The sequence below is a fragment of the Vigna radiata genome, chromosome 3 (genome assembly GCF_000741045.1).
Source record: "Vigna radiata var. radiata cultivar VC1973A chromosome 3, Vradiata_ver6, whole genome shotgun sequence".
Classification (NCBI taxonomy): Eukaryota; Viridiplantae; Streptophyta; class Magnoliopsida; order Fabales; family Fabaceae; genus Vigna; species Vigna radiata.
In genome coordinates, this window is record NC_028353.1 from 7,367,081 (window position 1) to 7,387,589 (window position 20,509).

A 20,509-nucleotide genomic window follows, 5' to 3' on the forward strand; every position below is an offset into this window, starting at 1 on the left:
GTTATCGTGTGGGTTGCAGTCCCAGTGAGCTCTGCTTTTGGGATCAGAAAATGAGTGGTACTAAAAGTGATGAAGCCCTTTAAACCGTCTGATATGACAGATAAGATGTCAAAAAAGATGATGCAAAGGACCACCTACACTACACCACACTACACTGCATCTGTTTTACATACTCTGCTCCTTACAACTTCTTCATTCAAACGTATAATAAACCAACCCAATCCCTTACTAACCTTGCAACTTATCACAACCTTAATCCCATCATAAAATATTCCACAACTTGAATTTTTGCCTCCTTTGACGCCACTTTTCTCACATGAAAACATGATACCTGTACTGAACAATATCCTCCTTCTGCATCACGTGACAAAATCACGTGACTTTGCTCATGTGTCATCACCATAATGCTTATCTCTGCCTGTGTTAAAGGTGACATGGCTTCCGCACCAAATGAAATGAGTGCTCTGATTCCTTTTCTTTTAATAATTAAATCAGTGTTTGATAGTGTTATTTTTTCAACACTTCTATCATTGAGTAAAGTTTCGCATTAGATTAGATTCACTGAATAAACAATGGCCAGTGCCAATCAATGACATCACTGTAACATTTAACCCAAAAATAATAACTATATCAAAAACACTGTCTCAGTCACCACACTTCTATTTGTAAATACTATATGGGTAATACGGGTAATGATATATAGACAACAGTTTTTCACAACAATGATACGTATGATGTTTAAATGTTGTCAAAAAATGTTGTCTAAGTATCTTTGTCCATACTGTATACATAACTACAGTAAACATTAAGAAGAAAAGCTTTGCAATATTTAATCTAATTTGAATTAATCAGATGTCTAATGTAATGTTTTAAAGGCTAAGATAAGAATGTTTGTGTGTGAAACACTTTTTTCCTTATTTATTTAAGTCCCCCTTGCTGCATGTTCCTTACTTCCTTTGGCCACCAACAAACACATAGACACATCCACTTAGATAAACTTTCCTCATCCCTTGATTTCCACTCCACCAAGCTACCAAACCTACCAAATGGCAGCAAAGCCTGCAGAAGAACCTCCTCATGGAGAAACTCTCAAGTACCAGGTCATTCTTCATTTTCTCTTTTCAGTTAGTTTGCATGTGAATATATGCAGTTATTTCTCTCTATCAACTTCATCCAAATTGCCAATTTCTCCATTCATTTTACAGACGTGGGTTCTCAAAGTATTGATCCACTGCGATGGCTGCAGAAAGAGAGTCAAGAAAATTCTTCAAGGAATTGATGGTATCATTCTCTTTACTTTTACTACTTCTTTTCTACATAGTAATATACAGCATCCCTTTTATTATATAGATATATCTCATCTTCAAACTTTGTAGGTCTTGATGATATAATGATCATCTTAACATGGAAGTAACTAATGATGTGTTGGAAGAAAAGAAAGAGTAATTATATGTTTATAATGGTGTAGGGGTTTACAAAACAGAGGTGGATTCTCTGCAGCACAAGGTTACGGTCACTGGTAACGTGGACGCCGAGACTCTCATCAAGAGGCTTTCAAGATCAGGGAGGCTAGTGGAGCTTTGGCCAGAGAAACCAGCTGAGAAGAAAGATAATAAAAAGTCCGGAAAATCCAATAAGGGTGGTGATATCAACAAGGAGAAGGAAATCCAAAAGAATGGTGAACCAGGTGCTGATGGTGGTTCAAACGAGGGTTCTAAAGATGGTGGTTCAAATGAGGGTTCTAAAGATGGTGAAGATTCTGACAAAGAAGAACACAATGATGAATGTGAGGAGGGAGGTGATGGTGATGGTGGTGGTGGTGAAGGTGGCAAAAAGAAGAAAAAGAAAAAGAAGAAGAAAAACAAAGGGGAAAACGGTGGTTCTGCATCTGTTCCTCCTAAGAATGGAGAAATTAGTAAAGTTGATGCTTCAGTGCCTTCAATGGCTGCTAAGGATCTTGTTAACCCTCCAATTCAGCATGCCTACCCTTATCCACATGTGTATTATTCACCTCCTCCTGCTCCTCCAGCCTATGGATTAAGCTATAACACAGCATATCCTATCTCAAGTGCTTCATATTATGTTGGGGCACCCATCATGCCCATGCATGCTTACGCCACTCCATACTCTAGACTGCCACCACCTCCTCCACCGTCTGATCCAATCAAGCAATATAGTGCAGATGATGATGATGAGGATGAGTACGAAGGTGGTGGATATTGCTCCATCATGTGACAGTGAAGTACTTGCTATAACTAGTGTTATTTATTACTTATCAGTGATAAAACTTAGTTTAAATTTTGTAACATGCTCAAGGAAATTAGAAATTAATTAGTGTCTTGAATGCTTTGTATCTGCTTCTTTTTTCTTTAACCTTGTTAAGAGTATAGCTTTTGGGGTTTCCTTGTAATGCTCTGCAATTTGTAGGTCCTGAAATCTTCATTTCCCTCTCTATCATATGTGTAAAGTATCTTTACAAGTAGCAGCTTTTCTTTTTCTCTTTTCATGTTTCATTGCTGGCTAGTTACATGCTGGTAAATGGTTTTGCTAATTCTCATGCATGTTAATAAATAATTACTTCATATAATGCTTCATCCACTTCTGCAAAGCGATTCTCTACTTGGTTAAAACTGTTTATCTTTTTGCTTTATCGTATTTTGGCCTTTTGGAGGTATATATGGTAGTACCATCGCACTTCCAAGGGATCTAAAGCTTGTTTGTATAGTTCTTGCCACAGCTTCTACTTTTTCCTCCTTTCTCAATCTAAGGAACATGCTCAGCACCAGGATCAATTACGATAAAAGGAAACACTTCAATATATATATATATATATATATATATATATATATATATATATATATATATATATATATATATATATAATATGTTTGTCTGATGAACCCTTAAAATAAAGAAAAATCCCATCAAAATGCATGTTTTGCTTAGGTTTGGAGAGATCAGAATAGGCTTCAGTTAAGCAAAAAAATCAATACTGTTGAAGGTGCCTATTGTTCTTCAATTTGTTACTTAACCAATAAGGAAAGAATCACATTCAGAAAAAGTGGCACTCTTTTGTCTCAATCATCCATTCATTAATCTCAGTTGAGTTAGATAAATTACCATCAGTGAGTATAAAAGTACCTTTTTTACACCTAATTCTCTCAATTTGCTTAATAATACTATAAATTAAGCAACGTTTGAGTTATTTAGGTGAATACGTTAAACAGTTACTTTATGTGATTCTCAAGATTCACAAGATTATACTTCTTCTTTCAGATTGATCGCATAGTCATGTCAGAAAAGTTTGAGAGTTTATATAACATTTTTGTGCTGTCAAAGTGTCACCATATATATCTTCAACAATAAGCATCCCTCTAGAAAGCCCCACGAAGCTAATTATTATCGTGTCAAAGAAAGACTAGTTAATTAACATAGTATGATATGAAATTATGCACATTAAACGACAAGTTTATAAGAGTTCACTGTTTTTACACTTTCGTTTTTTGGGATTATTAATTACCAGAATTTACGACAAAGCATGTCCAAAAGTTCTGCTCTGCTCTTGATTTCCATACATAATTCTAACAAACTTAGATCATTTGCAATATAAAATTTTAAAGCTTAATACTTATGGATATTTGATTTTCTTCAATGTGAGATTGTGAAATTATACTTAGATTTATAAGAGTTTTTCCATATGTTTAAGTTGGACTTTTATCACAATAAAACGCAATTGTCGTTGATTAGCGTCAAGACAAACCCGAATCTAATACTACTATATTAATATTCTTTTTTTACTATAAACTGTGAAATAATGATTATCTTTGATATATGAGTTATCTATATATAAAAGATTTAACATTATTTCTAACATAAAATTTTAATATTCAATGTTTATGGGTTTATATTATTTATTCATTTAATATAAGACTATCAAGTTTAAGACTCCTTAGAACAAAATAGAAATGGTTAACATTGATATGTTAGAGTGTCAACCAACAATTTAATAAGGACCAATAAATTCATAAGGACTGTGTTAACAATTTTTTTTAATAATTTTTTATAATAATTATCTGTCACTATTTTTAGTGATTTATATATTTAAAATAGGTTAATCATAAACTACTACATGAAAATGGTAAAAAAATTATTAAAAAAATATTTTCCATTTGATAAAGATAGTGCAACGACAGAATCACATAATTGCAACTTTCTTTTAATAAAGATTTTGAAAAAAATTTAAAGAAGAGAATGAGAAAAGCATTGATTGAATGTGCAATGATGGTGAGATAGTAATGACCTCTTAATTGGTGTTTGGCATGCTTCTTTCTACTTGAAGACTGGTTTATTTATAATAATTGTTGGTTGAACATAAACGATAAATGTTCGAAAGGACAACAAAAAAGGTAGTGCTGAGCGACCAGATATGTCGAAAGGTATACTTGTTTTTATTAAGGAAGAAAAGCTAACGTATATTCTATAGATGTAGATCAAAGGATACTGAATTCAAATATATAAAAATAAGATTTATATTGAGACAAGAAAAAAAAGACCACATCAAATAATTTAAAATAAAAATGTTATTAAACCTTTTTATTTTTATTCAATATTATATTAAAACGTTTGAATTTTTTTCCAATTTAATTTAAATAGGCATAGAATTCATTCTAACATTGACTTCACCCTCTTTCTTAAGTCAAGTTAAATTTACCCAACTTATTTTCTTTTGATAAAAACCTAAATCTAAACAAATTAACTTTTGCTTGTCTATCTATGATAAATCCATGAAAATAGTTATATTATCAACATCTTAAAAGTAATATTGACATTAAGAGAAGACAATTTCAATTAATGTAAATGGAGAATTTTCTTATGAATATCAATTTAATAAATCTTTAAAAAACTTCTATTGGAGAAGTCCTTGAAAAAAAAGAACTTGAATATCAATTTAATTAACTTTTTATCAAAATTGTAAAAAAAATTATCAAAATATCAAAATACTTCTGAAAATTGTAAAACAAAAAAAAAAAACTTTAATTTAGTAAAGTTGTTTTTCTTGATCTCAATTTTGAAATTGATAGGATGTACTATTCACTTCGTTTTTCTTTTATAATTTAATATAAATTCATGTTTTAGTCATATAACTAAATATCAAATTAATGTTTACAAAATTTAATTTAATATGAAATTATTCCATAGTTATTATAGTCTAATAATGACAATCTTTTCACAAAACATAAATTTGGATTAGGATTTCGAAAGAGTTTCTTAAAAAAAGTCTAGGAATGTTGAATTAGGATGAATTTTTTTTAAGATCAAGAAAAACAATTTTACTAAATTAAAGTTTATTTATTTTTATTTTTTTTGTTTTACAATTTTCAGAAGTATGTTGATATTTTGATAATTTCAAACTTCCCAGTGAAGAAGAACAGACAAACATTACTCACCACAAAAATTTACATTAGGCTTCTGTTTGAAGCTTCTGCACAGGAAAAGCAAATTAGCATAAAGCAAGAAATTGTGTAGAATTTTAGCACCAACTTGGATCAAACTGTGATGAAATTGTGAAGAACGTTTTGGTGCTTCAAGGGCACAACAGCCATCCTTCTGCAGCTGAATATTTTTTTTCTCTCTGGTGTTTGGTGTATGATGAACAGGTGTATGAAGCCTCCTTCTGTGTTTTTGGTGGCGTCCTTGTGAAACCTGGAAGTGTGGCATGTCAATCAGCACTCATTTCAATGTGTTTTTTTATCAATGGGGGAGAATAAAGTTGTCCAAAGATGATACTTCCAAAGTAAAAGTAAGGATAGGAGAAATCGAGCAAAGCTGCTGCAGAAGATTTGCAGGGCGACAAGGTAGGGCTTCAGTTGTGGCTGAAAAAGTGGAGAGGAGTCACGGACCTGGGATCTCCTTCTGCTTTTCTTCGCTGATTTAAATACAAGCTAAAATTCCAAGCAGAACGCTGAATGTGAGAGACCGCCATTGCCATGTCAGCGTGAGCCATCTACGTACAATATGCGTATTATAACTTTTCTGTGTAAATATAGCAATATTAAAACCATTCACACAAAAATATACCTATCACTAACACTTACGTTGAATTGCGCTCTTTTCTCAACCCTAATTCCACGCTGCTTCTCAAGCTCCAATGACGATGACGTACAGAAAGTGTTCGGCATACTCAGCAGTACCTCCACGCCGGAACAGATGAAACAATCCCTGAAACCAAACAGTGTTTTCCTCTCTCCAATGAATTGATCGATCAAGTTCTCAAGAGGTTTCGCTTCAGCCATGGGAACCCCTCCCAAACCCTTGAGATTTTCCGTTACACCGGAAGAAGGAAAGGGTTTTACCACACTACGTTTTCCCTCGACACCATGCTCTAAATTCTCGGAAAAAATCGCCTGTTTGGGACCTTTAAATCGAATGCCGTCGAAAAGGCCAAACGGCCATAACGGCTCGCACAGTTATGGTTGTGTTGGGCAGAATTTCCAAAGTGTGTTCCGTTCGACAAACTGTGGACTCGTTTAGAAAGTTCTGGAAGCTGGTGACTGAGTTTGATACTAATTGTTTCAATGCTCTGTTGAGAACGCTGTGCCAGGAGAAGAGCATGACGGATGCTAGAAACGTTTACCATAGTTTGAAGCATCGGTTTCGCCCTAATTTACAGACTTTTAACATTCTTCTTTCCGGGTGGAAGACCCCTGAGGATGCTGAGAGGGTTTTCAAGGAGATGAAGGAAATGGGGGTGACTCCTGATATTGTTACATACAATAGTTTGGTGGAAGTTTACTGCAAGGGGAGGGAAATTGAGAAAGCGTATAAGGTGCTTGAGGAAATGCGTGACCGGGATTTGTCGCCGGATGTGATCACGTATACATGTATACAAAGAAAATAAAAACTTTCTCGAATTATTTTAATATACGGTGTCTTCTAAATAAAAACTTTCTCGAATTATTTTAATATATACCTAAGTTTCTAAACAAAACCAAAATTCAATATATGATAGATTGAATTTAGAGAATTATTCTTCACAACTGTTTTTATTGAAATTGATGACTAAAATACTATAAAAAAAGGAAGATTTAATAATGTAAATAGAAGCTTACTCTATTTTAAAATTTGATGTTTAAAATATTTCTTTTTACTCCAACTACTCTCGTTAGTATGATTAATTTTTGAAATAGATGTAATTAAAGAAAGAAATTAAAAACAAAAAGAAGAGAACTATGGCGATGTTAACATAGAAGAATGAAGTTTTTATCTCATCTTTCTTATTCTTATCACTACATACTATTAGTATAATATATTATTATATAATTAAAACACTGACTATGTTACATCGTCCTTTTTCACTCTATAACATAAAAACATAAACATGTTTATATAATAGAAAACATTACACCTTCTTTTAACGTTTGTAATTTTATCATTATTTCAACTTTTTTTCAATTTAAATTATTGCTCACATGAAAATTATTATTTTCTTATTAAATATCAATTACTTGTACTTTAAAATATTAACTATTTTATTTTATTCTCTACATTTTAGTTTTTCTCTTCCTCCAAAAAATTAAACTCGTATGCCATCAAGTTGATTATTTGATTTTTTTTTACCTTGAAAATAACTATTTCTAAATTTCATATACTCCACTTCCATCTATTAAATTAGAATGAATACAGTGTCATGAAAATATCTTAATCATTTAATCTATCGTTACAAGAACACATATGTAATTTTAAAGATTGTTTGAATTTAAAATTTATATTGTTTTGAATTAGCTATGCACCCAATTTTCAGTAAAATATATTTTAAAACTTCATTTAAATAAATTATGCACATGTAATGTGGTGTGGTTTTATAGAGTAGGGTATATTTTACTTGGATCACCCATTAATTGTTACATAATCATCGTTGATGTTTACTTCAGAAATAAATGAATATAATTATTGTCAATGAATTTTACAAGCTTACAATCTTAAATTTAGAAAGAAAAAAAAAAGTATTTTGGTTCTCTAACTTTTTTCCATTTAAGTTCAATATAATCTTTTTAAATTTAAACTTTTTATTTCATAAAAAAAAAAATAGACTTTAAGTGAAAATAACATTTTAACATACTATGATAGAAACTGAACAAGGTACCCAAATCGATAGGAAAATTTTAATGATTAAAATTGAGAAAAAAAAGTATTAATGATTAAATTAAAACTCAATTAAAGTTTTTAAAAAAAGGTAAAGTAGCACTAATTAATCTGACAAAATTAAAAACTTTTAATAATGATTTGTGGTTTAGACTCTAGTTAATCATTATTGTTTCAGATTGAGACCCGAAACCGAACACAAGCCAAACTATTTCGATGAACTGTTTCAGTTAACCTCACTCTTAGGCTTGATAGGGTGCGACCTGCACGTTAACACTCTGACACTTAAGTCAACCAAATCACACTAATCTCAAGATAAGAGTAAGTAGGTCAAAAGTGAAAATTGCATGATTACTTTTATATCTATAGGCATCTGACTCATTAAGTGAACATTAACTACCTATAACTGCTGATCCATGATCCCGTAACATTCTCCCACTAACCGTAACGACGTACCCGCGAAATTCGCCCCATGTCATCCTCACATTCTCTCTTCCATCACCCGACCATCTACCACTTAGATCGATAAACTCACCATCCTCCTCTATCAGTTGTACGTTTACTTAGCCGACCACCCTCCTACACTACAATTATAAATCAGCTTACACTATGTTTCCTTAAGAATTAAGAATATTATACGCAATTTGTTTCTATTTTATGTAATTAACCCAAATTCTTTGAATTCATACAGTAACATTCGATAAAGAAATCAAATTTTTATTATGCCGAATATCTTAGACAGACTTTTTATAAAATGGTGAGAACAATTTCTTAAAAATTAAAATTAACTTAAAAAAACTTATTTTATATTAGTTATTTGAAAAAAAAAATTAACTTATTTGTGAATTAATCTTAACTCTTTTGAAAACGAGTTGAATTGATAAAAAAATATTTTTTTTCAGCCAAAATGAAAAAATAAAAAAATAAATAGATTATGGTATCTGCAAAGAAGAAAATAGTGAATAATTTTATCGAGGACATAAATCAGCGATGGAGGAGTCAACTGGGCAAAAACTATAGCGCGTGACAAAAAGCATGGTGCACTCGCGGAATTGGGAATTCAAATGCGCGTGGTTCTGTTAATTCCGTTTTCGTCATTGGACTCTTTCGACTTTTGTCTCTTGCATCTCTTTCACCACATTAGCCACCGCCATTGTTGTTTGCCACTCTTTTTCCTTTTTAATTCTTCTGTTCTCAACTTTTTTTCCATCAAACAGTTTCATTTTTTTATTCCCATCATTTCATTCATATTATTCGCAACGCTTTCTCCTTCTTCCATCGTCACTACTATGTTAAGTTTAAGCTATCTCTACCTCTGATTTACATTCGTGTAAAGTTGTTGCTTACATGTGACTTTCGTCTCTTATGTCTTAATCATTGCCATCTATTGCCTACGCCTTCTAAATATTCATCTCCTTCAACCCAATCACTTTCTCCATCTTCTTTGTTACTCTGTCTCCAATGTTTGTTTCTTTACATTACAGCGTGTCCAACCAAAGTTACCCTCAAATCTCAATGCTTTCTATGAAGCCCAACACAACCAGGTGACACTGAGAAGCTTCCTTCACACTCACCCATGACTATTATTTTTTGTATATTTTTTCTTTTATCAAATTTGCACCTTTTGTATTGCTTCTTATGAAACTGCACTCACCACACTTTCTCTCAAGCATGCAATACGAAAATTCATAACTTGATGCTGCGGCTTTTTTGTTTTTTAACCTTTTAAGTTTTAACTCAGTTTTCTTTTTTCCGGGTGATCAGTGCAGTGATTCTGGAGGCTTGCAGGAGGATAGGAAGTTTCTGATGTTTTGAGTTTTGTTTTTGAGTATTGATTTGGATGATCCTCTTCTTTGAATTGCTTCAAGGAGAGAGAATTGTTTGGGATGAAAGATGCAACTGTTGATCTGGGTTTTTGCTGGAAGGAAGAAAAGAAGGTTCTGAATTCTGATATATAGTAGTTGGAGTCAAAACTGAGAGATTGATTAGGGTGGTGTGTGAATCCAAATCCAATGGAGTCACCAACTGTGCAGCCGCAAGCTGTATCAGCAAGCACGCCAAGGAAAAAAATGACAAAACAATTGACAGGTAAAAGGGATGATACCCCTTTGCATTCTGCAACAAGAGCAGGGAATCTGAGCGTTCTTAAAGACACGGTTAGTGGCACTGAAGGGGGTGAACTTCGTGCGTTGTTGACAAAGCAGAACCATGCTGGAGAAACGGTGCTTTATGTTGCTGCTGAATATGGTTATGTTGATATGGTTAGGGAGATGATTCAATATTATGATCTTGCTGGTGCTGGAATTAAGGCAAGGAATGGTTTTGATGCACTCCACATTGCTGCCAAACAAGGCGATTTAGGTATGCCTTCAATATGACTTTATATACTTGCTCTTTTGTGGTGTGTGATCTTCGGAGGGAATCTTAATTGTGTTTCTTTTTGAGATTCCTTGAATATTTTGTCAACTAGTCGTCCTGGATTGTAACCCACCTTGTAATCACTACTCGATAGATGTAAATTTTGGATACCCTTTTGTTCTACAATCTAGGACTATTTAAGCCAACCAATACTAATTCTTAGATGTACTAATGCTAACAATAACTAGGACACCTTTGATGAATTCAAAATATGAATCAGTTTCTTGGATTGCAGTTTAGGCCTCTGGGGTAAAATAACGGGTTATTTCATTGAATCATTGATTGAGACTCTTTGTATCTGTTATCTAAGAAGAATTTGAATCTCTCTTCTACCTGTGAATGTTGGTCACTTTCGTCTTTTCTTAGTTTTTCTTATTATTTTCGTACATAGTTAACAATTTTCCCTGTTGCAGATATTGTGAAGATCCTAATGGAGGCTCATTCTGAGTTGTCAATGACAGTGGATCCATCTAACACCACAGCCCTGCACACTACTGCATTACAAGGGCACATTGAGATTGTAAAATTTCTATTGGAAGCAGGTGGTAGTCTGGCAACTATTGCTAGAAGTAACGGAAAAACGGCTTTGCATTCTGCAGCAAGAAATGGACATGTAGAGGTTGTGAAAGCACTTCTGGAGAAGGAGCCTGCAATTGCAACGCGGACTGATAAGAAGGGACAGACAGCACTTCACATGGCAGTGAAAGGACAGAATCTTGAGGTGGTGAAGGAGTTGATAAAAGCTGATCCCTCAACCGTAAACATGGTTGATAACAAGGGTAGCACGCCATTGCATATAGCAACCAGGAAAGGCCGAGCTCAGGTAAATTAGAAAACATGTCTGTCACAATGAAGCTAATATTTACATAAAAACTTCATGCAAGGTTATGATTATAAGAAATGGATTGTGATTTAGATCATGCATGTGGATAAATGTGTTCTTTTTTCCCATGTGGTATTTCGCAGTGAGAACAAGAATAGCATTTGGGTTGATAGTACTCTGGTAGGAATTCGTGTTAGCAATCAGCTTGAATGATATTTTCCTGATCACAGAAGTTGTTTCATCCTTTCGTTCTTTTAATTCAAAACGAGTTCATAATGTTTACTACAATATGAAGACAAAGGAAGTGATAGTCCAGAATAATTGGGTAATCATTTTGCAAAAGTCATTTCGAATCATACTTTTGATACCTATTATGCACTTGTTCCTGGGACAGATGAAAGATGAAGCAATAGATTTGGCAATCATTTGGTTGAAATTTACTTTATGGTTGATGTTATGATATTCACTACACTGTTCAAGTTCAGATCTTTACCTAAGACCTAGGTCTCATGATAGAATTTGTTTGAAGATTTTGGCCCTTGGCTTCTACTTTCTAAAGGTGTGAAATTATATCTGGCTTAGCATGCTTGACCTTCGAAAATAATGAAAGAAATAGAAGGGAATTTTGAGAACATGATCTTATTTTCATGCTTAGTTTTTTGAGTTGAAGCATCAATTGCCAGAAACGATTTTGAAACAATTGTAGGAATCAGTCTTGATCCAAAGGAAAGTTAATTTTAATAGTTTTTATTGGATTAACGATAGTGTTTGAACTCTTGATTTATGTTTGTGTAGATTGTTAAGTTGCTTCTTGGACAGACAGAAACAGATTCTTTAGCAGTTAACAAGTCTGGTGAAACTGCATTAGACACTGCTGAAAAAACTGGAAACTCTGAAGTTAAAGACATTCTACTGGAACACGGTGTTCGAAGTGCGAAAACCTTAAAGACTCAGCCAGCAACAACCACAGCCCGTGAGTTGAAACAAACTGTGAGTGACATAAAACATGAAGTCCACCACCAGTTGGAACACACCCACCAAACCAGAAGAGGTGTTCAAGGCATAGCCAAACGTATCAACAAATTGCATGCTGAAGGACTCAACAATGCAATAAACTCCACCACTGTGGTTGCAATCCTCATTGCCACAGTAGCCTTTGCAGCTATTTTCACAGTTCCTGGCCAATTTGCTGATGATCCAAAAGACATTCCTCCAGGTTCGGGAATGAGCATTGGTGAAGCAAACATAGCCTCACAAGCTGCATTTCTCATTTTCTTTGTCTTTGATTCCATTGCCCTCTTCATTTCTCTGGCTGTGGTGGTGGTGCAGACCTCGGTTGTGATCATAGAAAACAAGGCAAAGAAGCAGATGATGGCCATCATTAACAAGCTGATGTGGTTGGCTTGTGTGTTAATTTCTGTGGCCTTCTTAGCACTGTCATTTGTAGTGGTGGGGAAGGATGAGAAGTGGCTTGCAATTGGAGTCACTGTCATAGGGACAACTATAATGGCCACAACTTTGGGCACCATGTGTTACTGGGTTATTAGGCATCGTATTGAGGCTTCAAATTTAAGGAGCATTCGGAAATCCTCAATGGGAAGCAGGTCAAGGTCTTTTTCAGTATCAGTTATGTCAGATTCTGAACTACAAAACAATGAGCACAAGATACTTTATGCCATATAGAATCAGTGATAAAGCTTTGTTTGTTCTTTTCATTTACTCTCTTCTTTCATGTGCCTCATGGATTTATATATATATATATATATATATATATATATATATATATATATATATATATATATATATATGATTGTTTAAATGAAGTATGGAATGTATATATAGGCATGTATAAAATTGAAAAAAAAAAGTATAAAAAGACAAAATAATGAGAATAACTGCACAAGAATATTGTACAGTAACCCTTCTTCCTTTTTCAAAAGTCACAAAAAAAAAATGTCGCCAATTAAACGAAGGAATAAAGGCCACCCAGAAAAAGCTGGAATGGTCTCTGTCATGAAAAGGACAAAAGAGTAAGCAATTACAACGATAAAATATTTCATAAAGATAAAATGAAAATAGTTTAAGGTAGTTCAAATTTTCTTTACTAATCACAACATATATAGAACGTGTATTTAAAATTGAAAAAAGAAAAATAACTTTAAATTATTTAATTGAAAAAGTCAAGAGAACAAGTCTCTAAGTTAAATAATCTATTTTTTTAGTGTTTTCACAATTGAAATAGGAGACATTTAAATAGATGTTTAATCAATATTTACGATTTTATTAAAAATATTACATTTTAGAGATATGTTAAAATAAAATTTTAATTAAAAATATTTATGTTTATGAAAAATTTAAAATTCAATTAAAAGGTCAGATATATTTTTTTGTCTTCAAATTATTTTTAAAAATTATACTCTCTCTCTCTCTCTCTCTCTCTCTATATATATATATATATATATATATATTATACTTTATAAAAATAATGAAAACATTTTATCCGTAAATAATATAATATAACATCTATTGTTTCTTGTGGATAGTTTTTTACATTAATTTCATGTATAAAATCCATAGATACATAATTTAATTTGAAAGATTAAAATATAATAATTTTGTAAACGTTGATTAAATTATTTGAATGCATCACTGTAGGAAATAAAAATTATAGAAAAAATAAAAATGTAAGCATTTAATAGAATTATTTTTGAGTAAAATTTAAATTGAAATTACTTAATTTTACAAGAAAAAAAAAATGTTGAAGAAAATATTGTAATTAAATATAAGATGTGACACAATTATCTTATCTATAGCCCATCTGTCACCCAACATAAGGAATCTTGCGACCCACACACGAAGAAAAGTAGCCCATGCTGGCTACCATTTCCTCTATATAATTCTCCATTGCTCCGCCCTCTAAGTTCTACTACAAAGGGTTACCCTAGTTAATTACCCACCATGAAACCTCACGTTTCTGGTGAAACCTGTCTGGCCAAGGACTCTGCAAGATCCGCCGTCGGAGAGAAGCTCCACCAGCTTTCTAAGGCAGTCTCCGCGGATGCCTCCAACCATCGGAGTAGGCTTCTCAAGCGCAATCAAAGGTTCAGCCTTCAACCAGAAGACCCCATAAGAACCCTAATGTTCTTGGCCTCTTGGAGTCACACATAGACTTTCCACAAAATTTAATAACATATCACTCTGCCAAAATTCATTCATCTTGTTACATAACTCAATATATATAGGCATAAAAATCTTACAAGTTTTCTTGCCATGATATACACAACAGATGTGTATATGTATATATGGCAGCAACTTAAGGACAAAAAACACTGCATATATATATATATATATATATATATATATATATATATATATATGTGTGTGTGTGTGTGTGTGTATGGCTGCTGCATCTGTGTACACTCAAAAGAAAAAAACTGTATATTTATATGTACGTATGCGGCTATATCATCAGAGCTGTAAAATTTGTGTTATAATCAGATATCTCTTTTATGTGTGTGTTTATGGTTCAGTTTGTGTTGCAGCTGCTTCATTCCTTCTGCCATATTGGAATTGGAATTGTGGATGATGACATCTTTCAATATATTCCTGAATTGATCTGAAGAATATTGTGGAACAATTTGAGTGTAAGATTAGATCGGGTATTCGATCTTATCTTTTATATATGTTTTTCTTATTCTTTCAGATTTTTTTGGTCCTATTAGAAAAGTGTATAACTATATAATATAATGAGAAAGGATAATGATACTGATTATTTATGTATTATTACGTGATTAGTTCATGATTATATTTATAATTATTTTTATTAATTATATAATAATTTTAGATTAATTATAAAATGATATTTAAATATCATAAAAGAAATATTGTTTATCCAAAGAAAAATGATCTCCCTTCTATATTTTAAAAACTCACATTCGATGTTTTTTTTAAGTTAAAATATTATGTACACAATCATCTATTATACATAATTGAATGAATGAAAAATGGTTTTATTTACTCTAATGATCACTAATTCGCTTTTAGTTTCTTACAAAATAATATTCATATTTTTTCTTACAAAATGTATTAAATTTACTGTTTTTTTTTTAAAATATGTTAAACTCCTTTAAATAAGTGACTTATGTGTTAAACAAAGTTAGAAATCAATTATCAAAATTATCAGTTATGAGTGTAGTATACATTCGATTAAGTCCATATTTGTTTAAATCCGTATTTGAAAAAAAAAAAAATCAAAGTTTCGAATAATTGTTTTATAGAATGATTTTTCTACCGATTAAATTACTTCAACAAATCAATATCTTTGAACTTTAACTATCATTTAAACATAAATCTTGATTTCTATTCTTGAATATTCATATTTTATAATAAAAGGAATTGTTTTTTCAATAAATATAGAAATTATGATATGACATACTTAATAAATTCTAATACTTCATAATTATATGATTTTTAATATTTTAAAACTTCGTATAATCGTAGTATTAAATTTTCTAGATTAAAAAAATACAACTTAAGTGAGTATATATTTTATCTACAAACTAATATTTCTTATTTACAATATATTGTAAATAAGAAAGACTCATGTAAGATTTTAGGAAAGTATATGGAGTCTCAAATCAAAAACTCTAAGAATACAATTAAGCTTAATCTTTTACAATACATTTAAGTGTAAACTAAAAGAAGAAAGTTGCAGTATAAAATTATGTTTATTAGCAAATAATTATAAATTCAGGTATTTATTAATAAATTTTACACGTGTATGAAACGACAAGTCGTCTAGGTGACTCACCTTTAGACATCTTCCCAAGTGATAAGAGTAATAGCAGACACATTTCTCTGATCCTTCACCGATCAAATGGCCACCGTAATCGACGGCAAGGTCGTTGCGCAAACCATCCGATCTGAAATCGCCGACGAGGTGCGCCTCCTCTCTGAAAAATACGGCAAGGTAAGCCCTTATTTTCGATTAACCGAAACTGGATATTACAAACAAGAATTGTGATTTTTTCCAACATGTAAATATTCGCGATTGTGTATTTGTGTGTGAAATGTTGCAGGTTCCAGGATTAGCAGTGGTGATAGTAGGGAACAGGAAGGATTCACAAAGCTATGTGGGAATGAAGAGAAAGGCGTGCGCTGAATTGGGAATCAAGTCCTTCGATGTGGACCTTCCAGAGCAAATATCTCAAGCTGAGCTAATAAAGCAAGTTCATGAGTTGAATGCTAACACTGATGTTCATGGTTAGTGTAAATCCATACATTTTTCAGTTAGTGCATCTGTTATTTTATATATCGATTGTACTTTCTGTTTTGGGCCTTTTTTTTTGCTATGAGTGTTGTTTTGCTTATATATGCAGGTATTTTGGTTCAGCTTCCGTTGCCTAAGCACATAAATGAAGAGAAAGTTCTGTCTGAAATTAGCCTCGAGAAGGATGTGGATGGCTTTCATCCGTTGAACATTGGCAAGCTTGCAATGAAAGGCAGAGACCCCCTGTTCCTTCCATGCACTCCCAAGGCAAAATGCTCTTCAATCTGAAACATTTTGGATTACACTCAGTTATCATGTCAACAATTGAATGAATTTCGCATGCCTTTTTTCTTTCTTTTCAATGTAGTTTTCTTCTTACAAATCATTAAGAAAGACGATTTTGGAGCTTGGATGCTTAGGTTAGAAGAGGGGAAAATGCTACTACTATGGCAAAATAACTTTTTACTTAAAAACAACTAACTAACTTGCTAGTCACTAGTGTCTTCCTCTATTTTTTTTCATTTAGGTATACCTTCTATTTACTGAAATTTATTGGTGTTGGGATTATTTTTTCCAAATTTGTTTCCTAGATCATAATTTCTGCATGCGAAGTAGCTTTAGTTACTGTTGTTTGATATGAAGATATCCTCTGTTGTTCTAGAGAAGTGATAAACTTGGGCCAACAGTGATGTATGTATGAAAATATTTGAACTCTGTTAATCTTTAGAACAACAGTATTGGATCTATTCTTCTTATTCCCATTTTACAAGGCTTCTTACACTTTTTAGCAAACTCTGTGATCCTCACTACACTAAACCTGTGGGAGGGTTGCTCTATTTTTTTTTGTGTTGATTTACATCTTACTTATCAAGATTGTTTACTGAAAAGTTATCTTTCAAACACTCTCAAAATCTGATTTACATTTTTTGTTTGTACAGGCATGCCTTGAACTATTACAACGAAGTGGTGTAACAATAAAGGGAAAAAAGGCAGTTGTGGTTGGCAGAAGCAACATAGTTGGATTACCAGCTTCATTGCTGCTTTTGAAAGCAGATGCTACAGTTACTATTGTACATTCACACACAAGTCAACCAGAAAATATCATACGTGAAGCGGATATTGTTATTGCAGCAGCTGGACAGCCAAAGATGGTAATTATCAAAATATATTTTCCTTTATTTACATCTCTATTCTATGTCCTTATGCAATAGTTGTGGAATGTGGAGTTTCAAATTTTAACCCTTGGAACGTGGATTTCTTATTCTAAAATGCTATAGATAACAATAGCTATCAAATAAATTAAGTAGCTTATTTTACGTTTCTCTTGTGCAGCCCCTTTCCTTAGTACTCATCCCGATCTATTAGATGTGCATTGACTTTCAAATGCAACTGATAACTGGTGCTGTTTAATGACATTTTTGAAACTTAAGTCGATCTTTCTATCATGACATTGTATCATTTGTATAAACTATGTTTGCATCAAAAGTACCACAAAAGCTTTTGTTAATTTTGTGCTTCTTCAAGTTATTACTGCCAATCTTTTGATTTTTTTTTTTGAAATCCCATGTATTAGTTGTTGTCACCAATCTTCTTCCTAATGGAAAGTTCGCTAATGTTATTAGATCAAAGGAAGTTGGATCAAACCTGGAGCGGCAGTCATAGATGTTGGCACAAATGCTGTTGATGACCCAACGAGGAAGTCTGGTTACAGGCTTGTTGGAGATGTAGATTTTGAGGAAGCATCTAAAACTGCAGGTTGGATTACTCCTGTTCCTGGTGGTGTAGGTCCAATGACGGTCACAATGTTGTTGAAGAATACTTTGGAGGGAGCTAAGCGCTATATTGAGCAAAATAATTGATCTTTTTTGACTTTGAATAAGGTATTTCCTCTTAGTTGAAATTTCTTTGAGAATCGGTTTTACTCAAAGTGTGGTTTAAGGTTGACCAATGTATGGTATTTTGTAACACAAGGATCGGTCTTCAAAATGGAAAAGTAGGATTGGTTCAAGCAAAACTATATATTTGCCTTTTCAATATCTTCCGTTTCCGCCCGTGTCTGTCCCTCTGGCTTATATCCCCGACTGTCCTCACATTGTACAATTTTTCAGAAGAAATTTTGATGTGGGTATTGAGCATGTTTTAGTTTCTTTAGTACCATTCTCTAAGCTTATTATTGAGAAGGATTCCCACACAGCCATTAAGTCGGTCAGTAATGGCTGCCATATTATATTCATAACTCTTTTTACCATCTTTTAAGGACCATCTAAGGGTTACTCGTGCTCATCCTATCACATATGGTACTTCTAATGATTCACGGAGCAAAATTTTTTACTTCTCTCCGGATATTCTTGGTCTTCCTCTGTTGTATGATGCTGCTGCTGGCACTGTTTTTAGGCGGTAGTTGTTTTTTGTTTGTTTTTCATATTTTAGGCTATTCCTTTAATGATCGTATATAAAATACATTTTTATTAATCAATTGCTCAACAAAGTTAAGTTCTACTACTATTATTAACTGTAACACTTTATTAACTACCATTTACCTATGACATGGTTAACCACTTTGAATTATTCTGGAAAGCCATTATTATATATATGCAGCTGCAAAAGAAAATAAAAAGGATGCAGGATTTCTAAGCGTACCTTCCTTATGCCATAATTTATAGCTTAATAATTTTGATTGGTTAACTTCTTATCATTCCCTAATTTACCCACCCACCTTGACAAACTTGGATAGAACATTGAAATCTAACATGTCATTCAAATTCTCCTTTTCATTGTGATAGAGTTAACCACTTTGGATTAATCTGCAAAGCCGTTAGATATATACAGCTGCAAAAGAAAATAAAAAGGATGGAAGATTTCCAATTGACCTTTACACCATAGTTTATGGCTTAATAATTTTGCCTTGTCTGGTTAATTTCTTATCATTCCCCGATTGACCCACTCACCTTCTCAAACTTGGGTAGAACATAGAGATCTAATTTTCAACATGTTATTCAACTTATCTTCTTCATTGTAATAGACTGAGCTCTGTAAAATGTGTTTGAAAACTTGTTTACCAGTCAAAAAAATCATAAAATCAAACTATTAATGTCAGTTTAAGGTGAAAAACCTTGTTTCAATCCATTTGACATAAAAAAATGCTGTTCCAGTCTTTCACAATCTGTCGTTTCTTACCATTATTACTTAAGAACTAAGCTTTCAACTGCACAAAAAAAGTGGACAAACTGTCATAAGTCTGTGGATTTAGAAAATCTAATTTCTCATTTGAACATTGGCAACTGTCTTTAAGATAGCGACATGCTATCTGATTTTGGGACCATTAGTAATCATGGATTACATGAAATACTACATCCGTAATTATCCACAAGAGAAGAATTTGTATCTGTATGTAATCAAGCAATGGCAATTGTACCTTAAACGCTATTTGCATATCACATCAGTTCATCTACTATTTTTGTTTTAGATGCTTTATGAATGTGTCTAAATAGACACGAGTCTGGTTTTGTTGTACTAATATATACAGTATAGTAATAAACTTCAAAATTACTTGGTACAGGCATATTTTTGTATACTACATGTATCGATTGAATTTATCAATTATGTTATGTTATTTAATAAGAAAAATAACGCTTACATTTTTTTAGGTTATGTTAAATAATATTCATGTTTTTTAACTTTAGAAAAAGATGTTTCTCTTAATGTTTTAATAAAATATCAATCACACCCATCTAGTTTTTGAATGATATTTATCTCTATTACATATGCAATAAAATAAGATTTATATCCTTTATATTTTAATAAAGTGGTTGTCACTCTCCTTATTTTATTTGAATATATATATATATATATATATA

General features: G+C 32.4%; 4 protein-coding genes across 4 annotated transcripts; 3 read left to right on the forward strand and 1 right to left on the reverse strand.

Annotated features, from left to right (window-relative positions):
- The first annotated feature begins 931 nt into the window (after window positions 1-931).
- Window positions 932-2,501, forward strand: LOC106757224 (heavy metal-associated isoprenylated plant protein 36). Its single transcript, XM_014639848.2, has 3 exons — window positions 932-1,100; window positions 1,206-1,281; window positions 1,469-2,501. The coding sequence occupies exons 1-3, from the start codon at window positions 1,047-1,049 to the stop codon at window positions 2,233-2,235; spliced, it is 897 nt and encodes a 298-aa protein (XP_014495334.1). The 5' UTR covers window positions 932-1,046; the 3' UTR covers window positions 2,236-2,501.
- Window positions 2,502-5,419: 2,918 nt separating this feature from the next.
- LOC106757513 lies at window positions 5,420-6,319 on the reverse strand. The gene is made up of 2 exons (XM_014640185.2): window positions 6,096-6,319; window positions 5,420-6,004 (listed from the first exon to the last, which is right to left on the reverse strand). The coding sequence occupies exons 1-2, from the start codon at window positions 6,291-6,293 to the stop codon at window positions 5,864-5,866; spliced, it is 339 nt and encodes a 112-aa protein (XP_014495671.1). The 5' UTR covers window positions 6,294-6,319; the 3' UTR covers window positions 5,420-5,863.
- A 3,035-nt stretch (window positions 6,320-9,354) lies between these two features.
- Window positions 9,355-13,102, forward strand: LOC106756763 (ankyrin repeat-containing protein At5g02620-like). The gene is made up of 4 exons (XM_014639328.2): window positions 9,355-9,686; window positions 9,907-10,503; window positions 10,974-11,383; window positions 12,179-13,102. The coding sequence occupies exons 2-4, from the start codon at window positions 10,155-10,157 to the stop codon at window positions 13,064-13,066; spliced, it is 1,647 nt and encodes a 548-aa protein (XP_014494814.1). The 5' UTR covers window positions 9,355-9,686; window positions 9,907-10,154; the 3' UTR covers window positions 13,067-13,102.
- A 3,095-nt stretch (window positions 13,103-16,197) lies between these two features.
- Window positions 16,198-18,803, forward strand: LOC106756708 (bifunctional protein FolD 2). Its single transcript, XM_014639245.2, has 5 exons — window positions 16,198-16,352; window positions 16,462-16,645; window positions 16,762-16,919; window positions 17,591-17,803; window positions 18,275-18,803. The coding sequence occupies exons 1-5, from the start codon at window positions 16,260-16,262 to the stop codon at window positions 18,509-18,511; spliced, it is 885 nt and encodes a 294-aa protein (XP_014494731.1). The 5' UTR covers window positions 16,198-16,259; the 3' UTR covers window positions 18,512-18,803.
- Window positions 18,804-20,509: the final 1,706 nt, after the last annotated feature.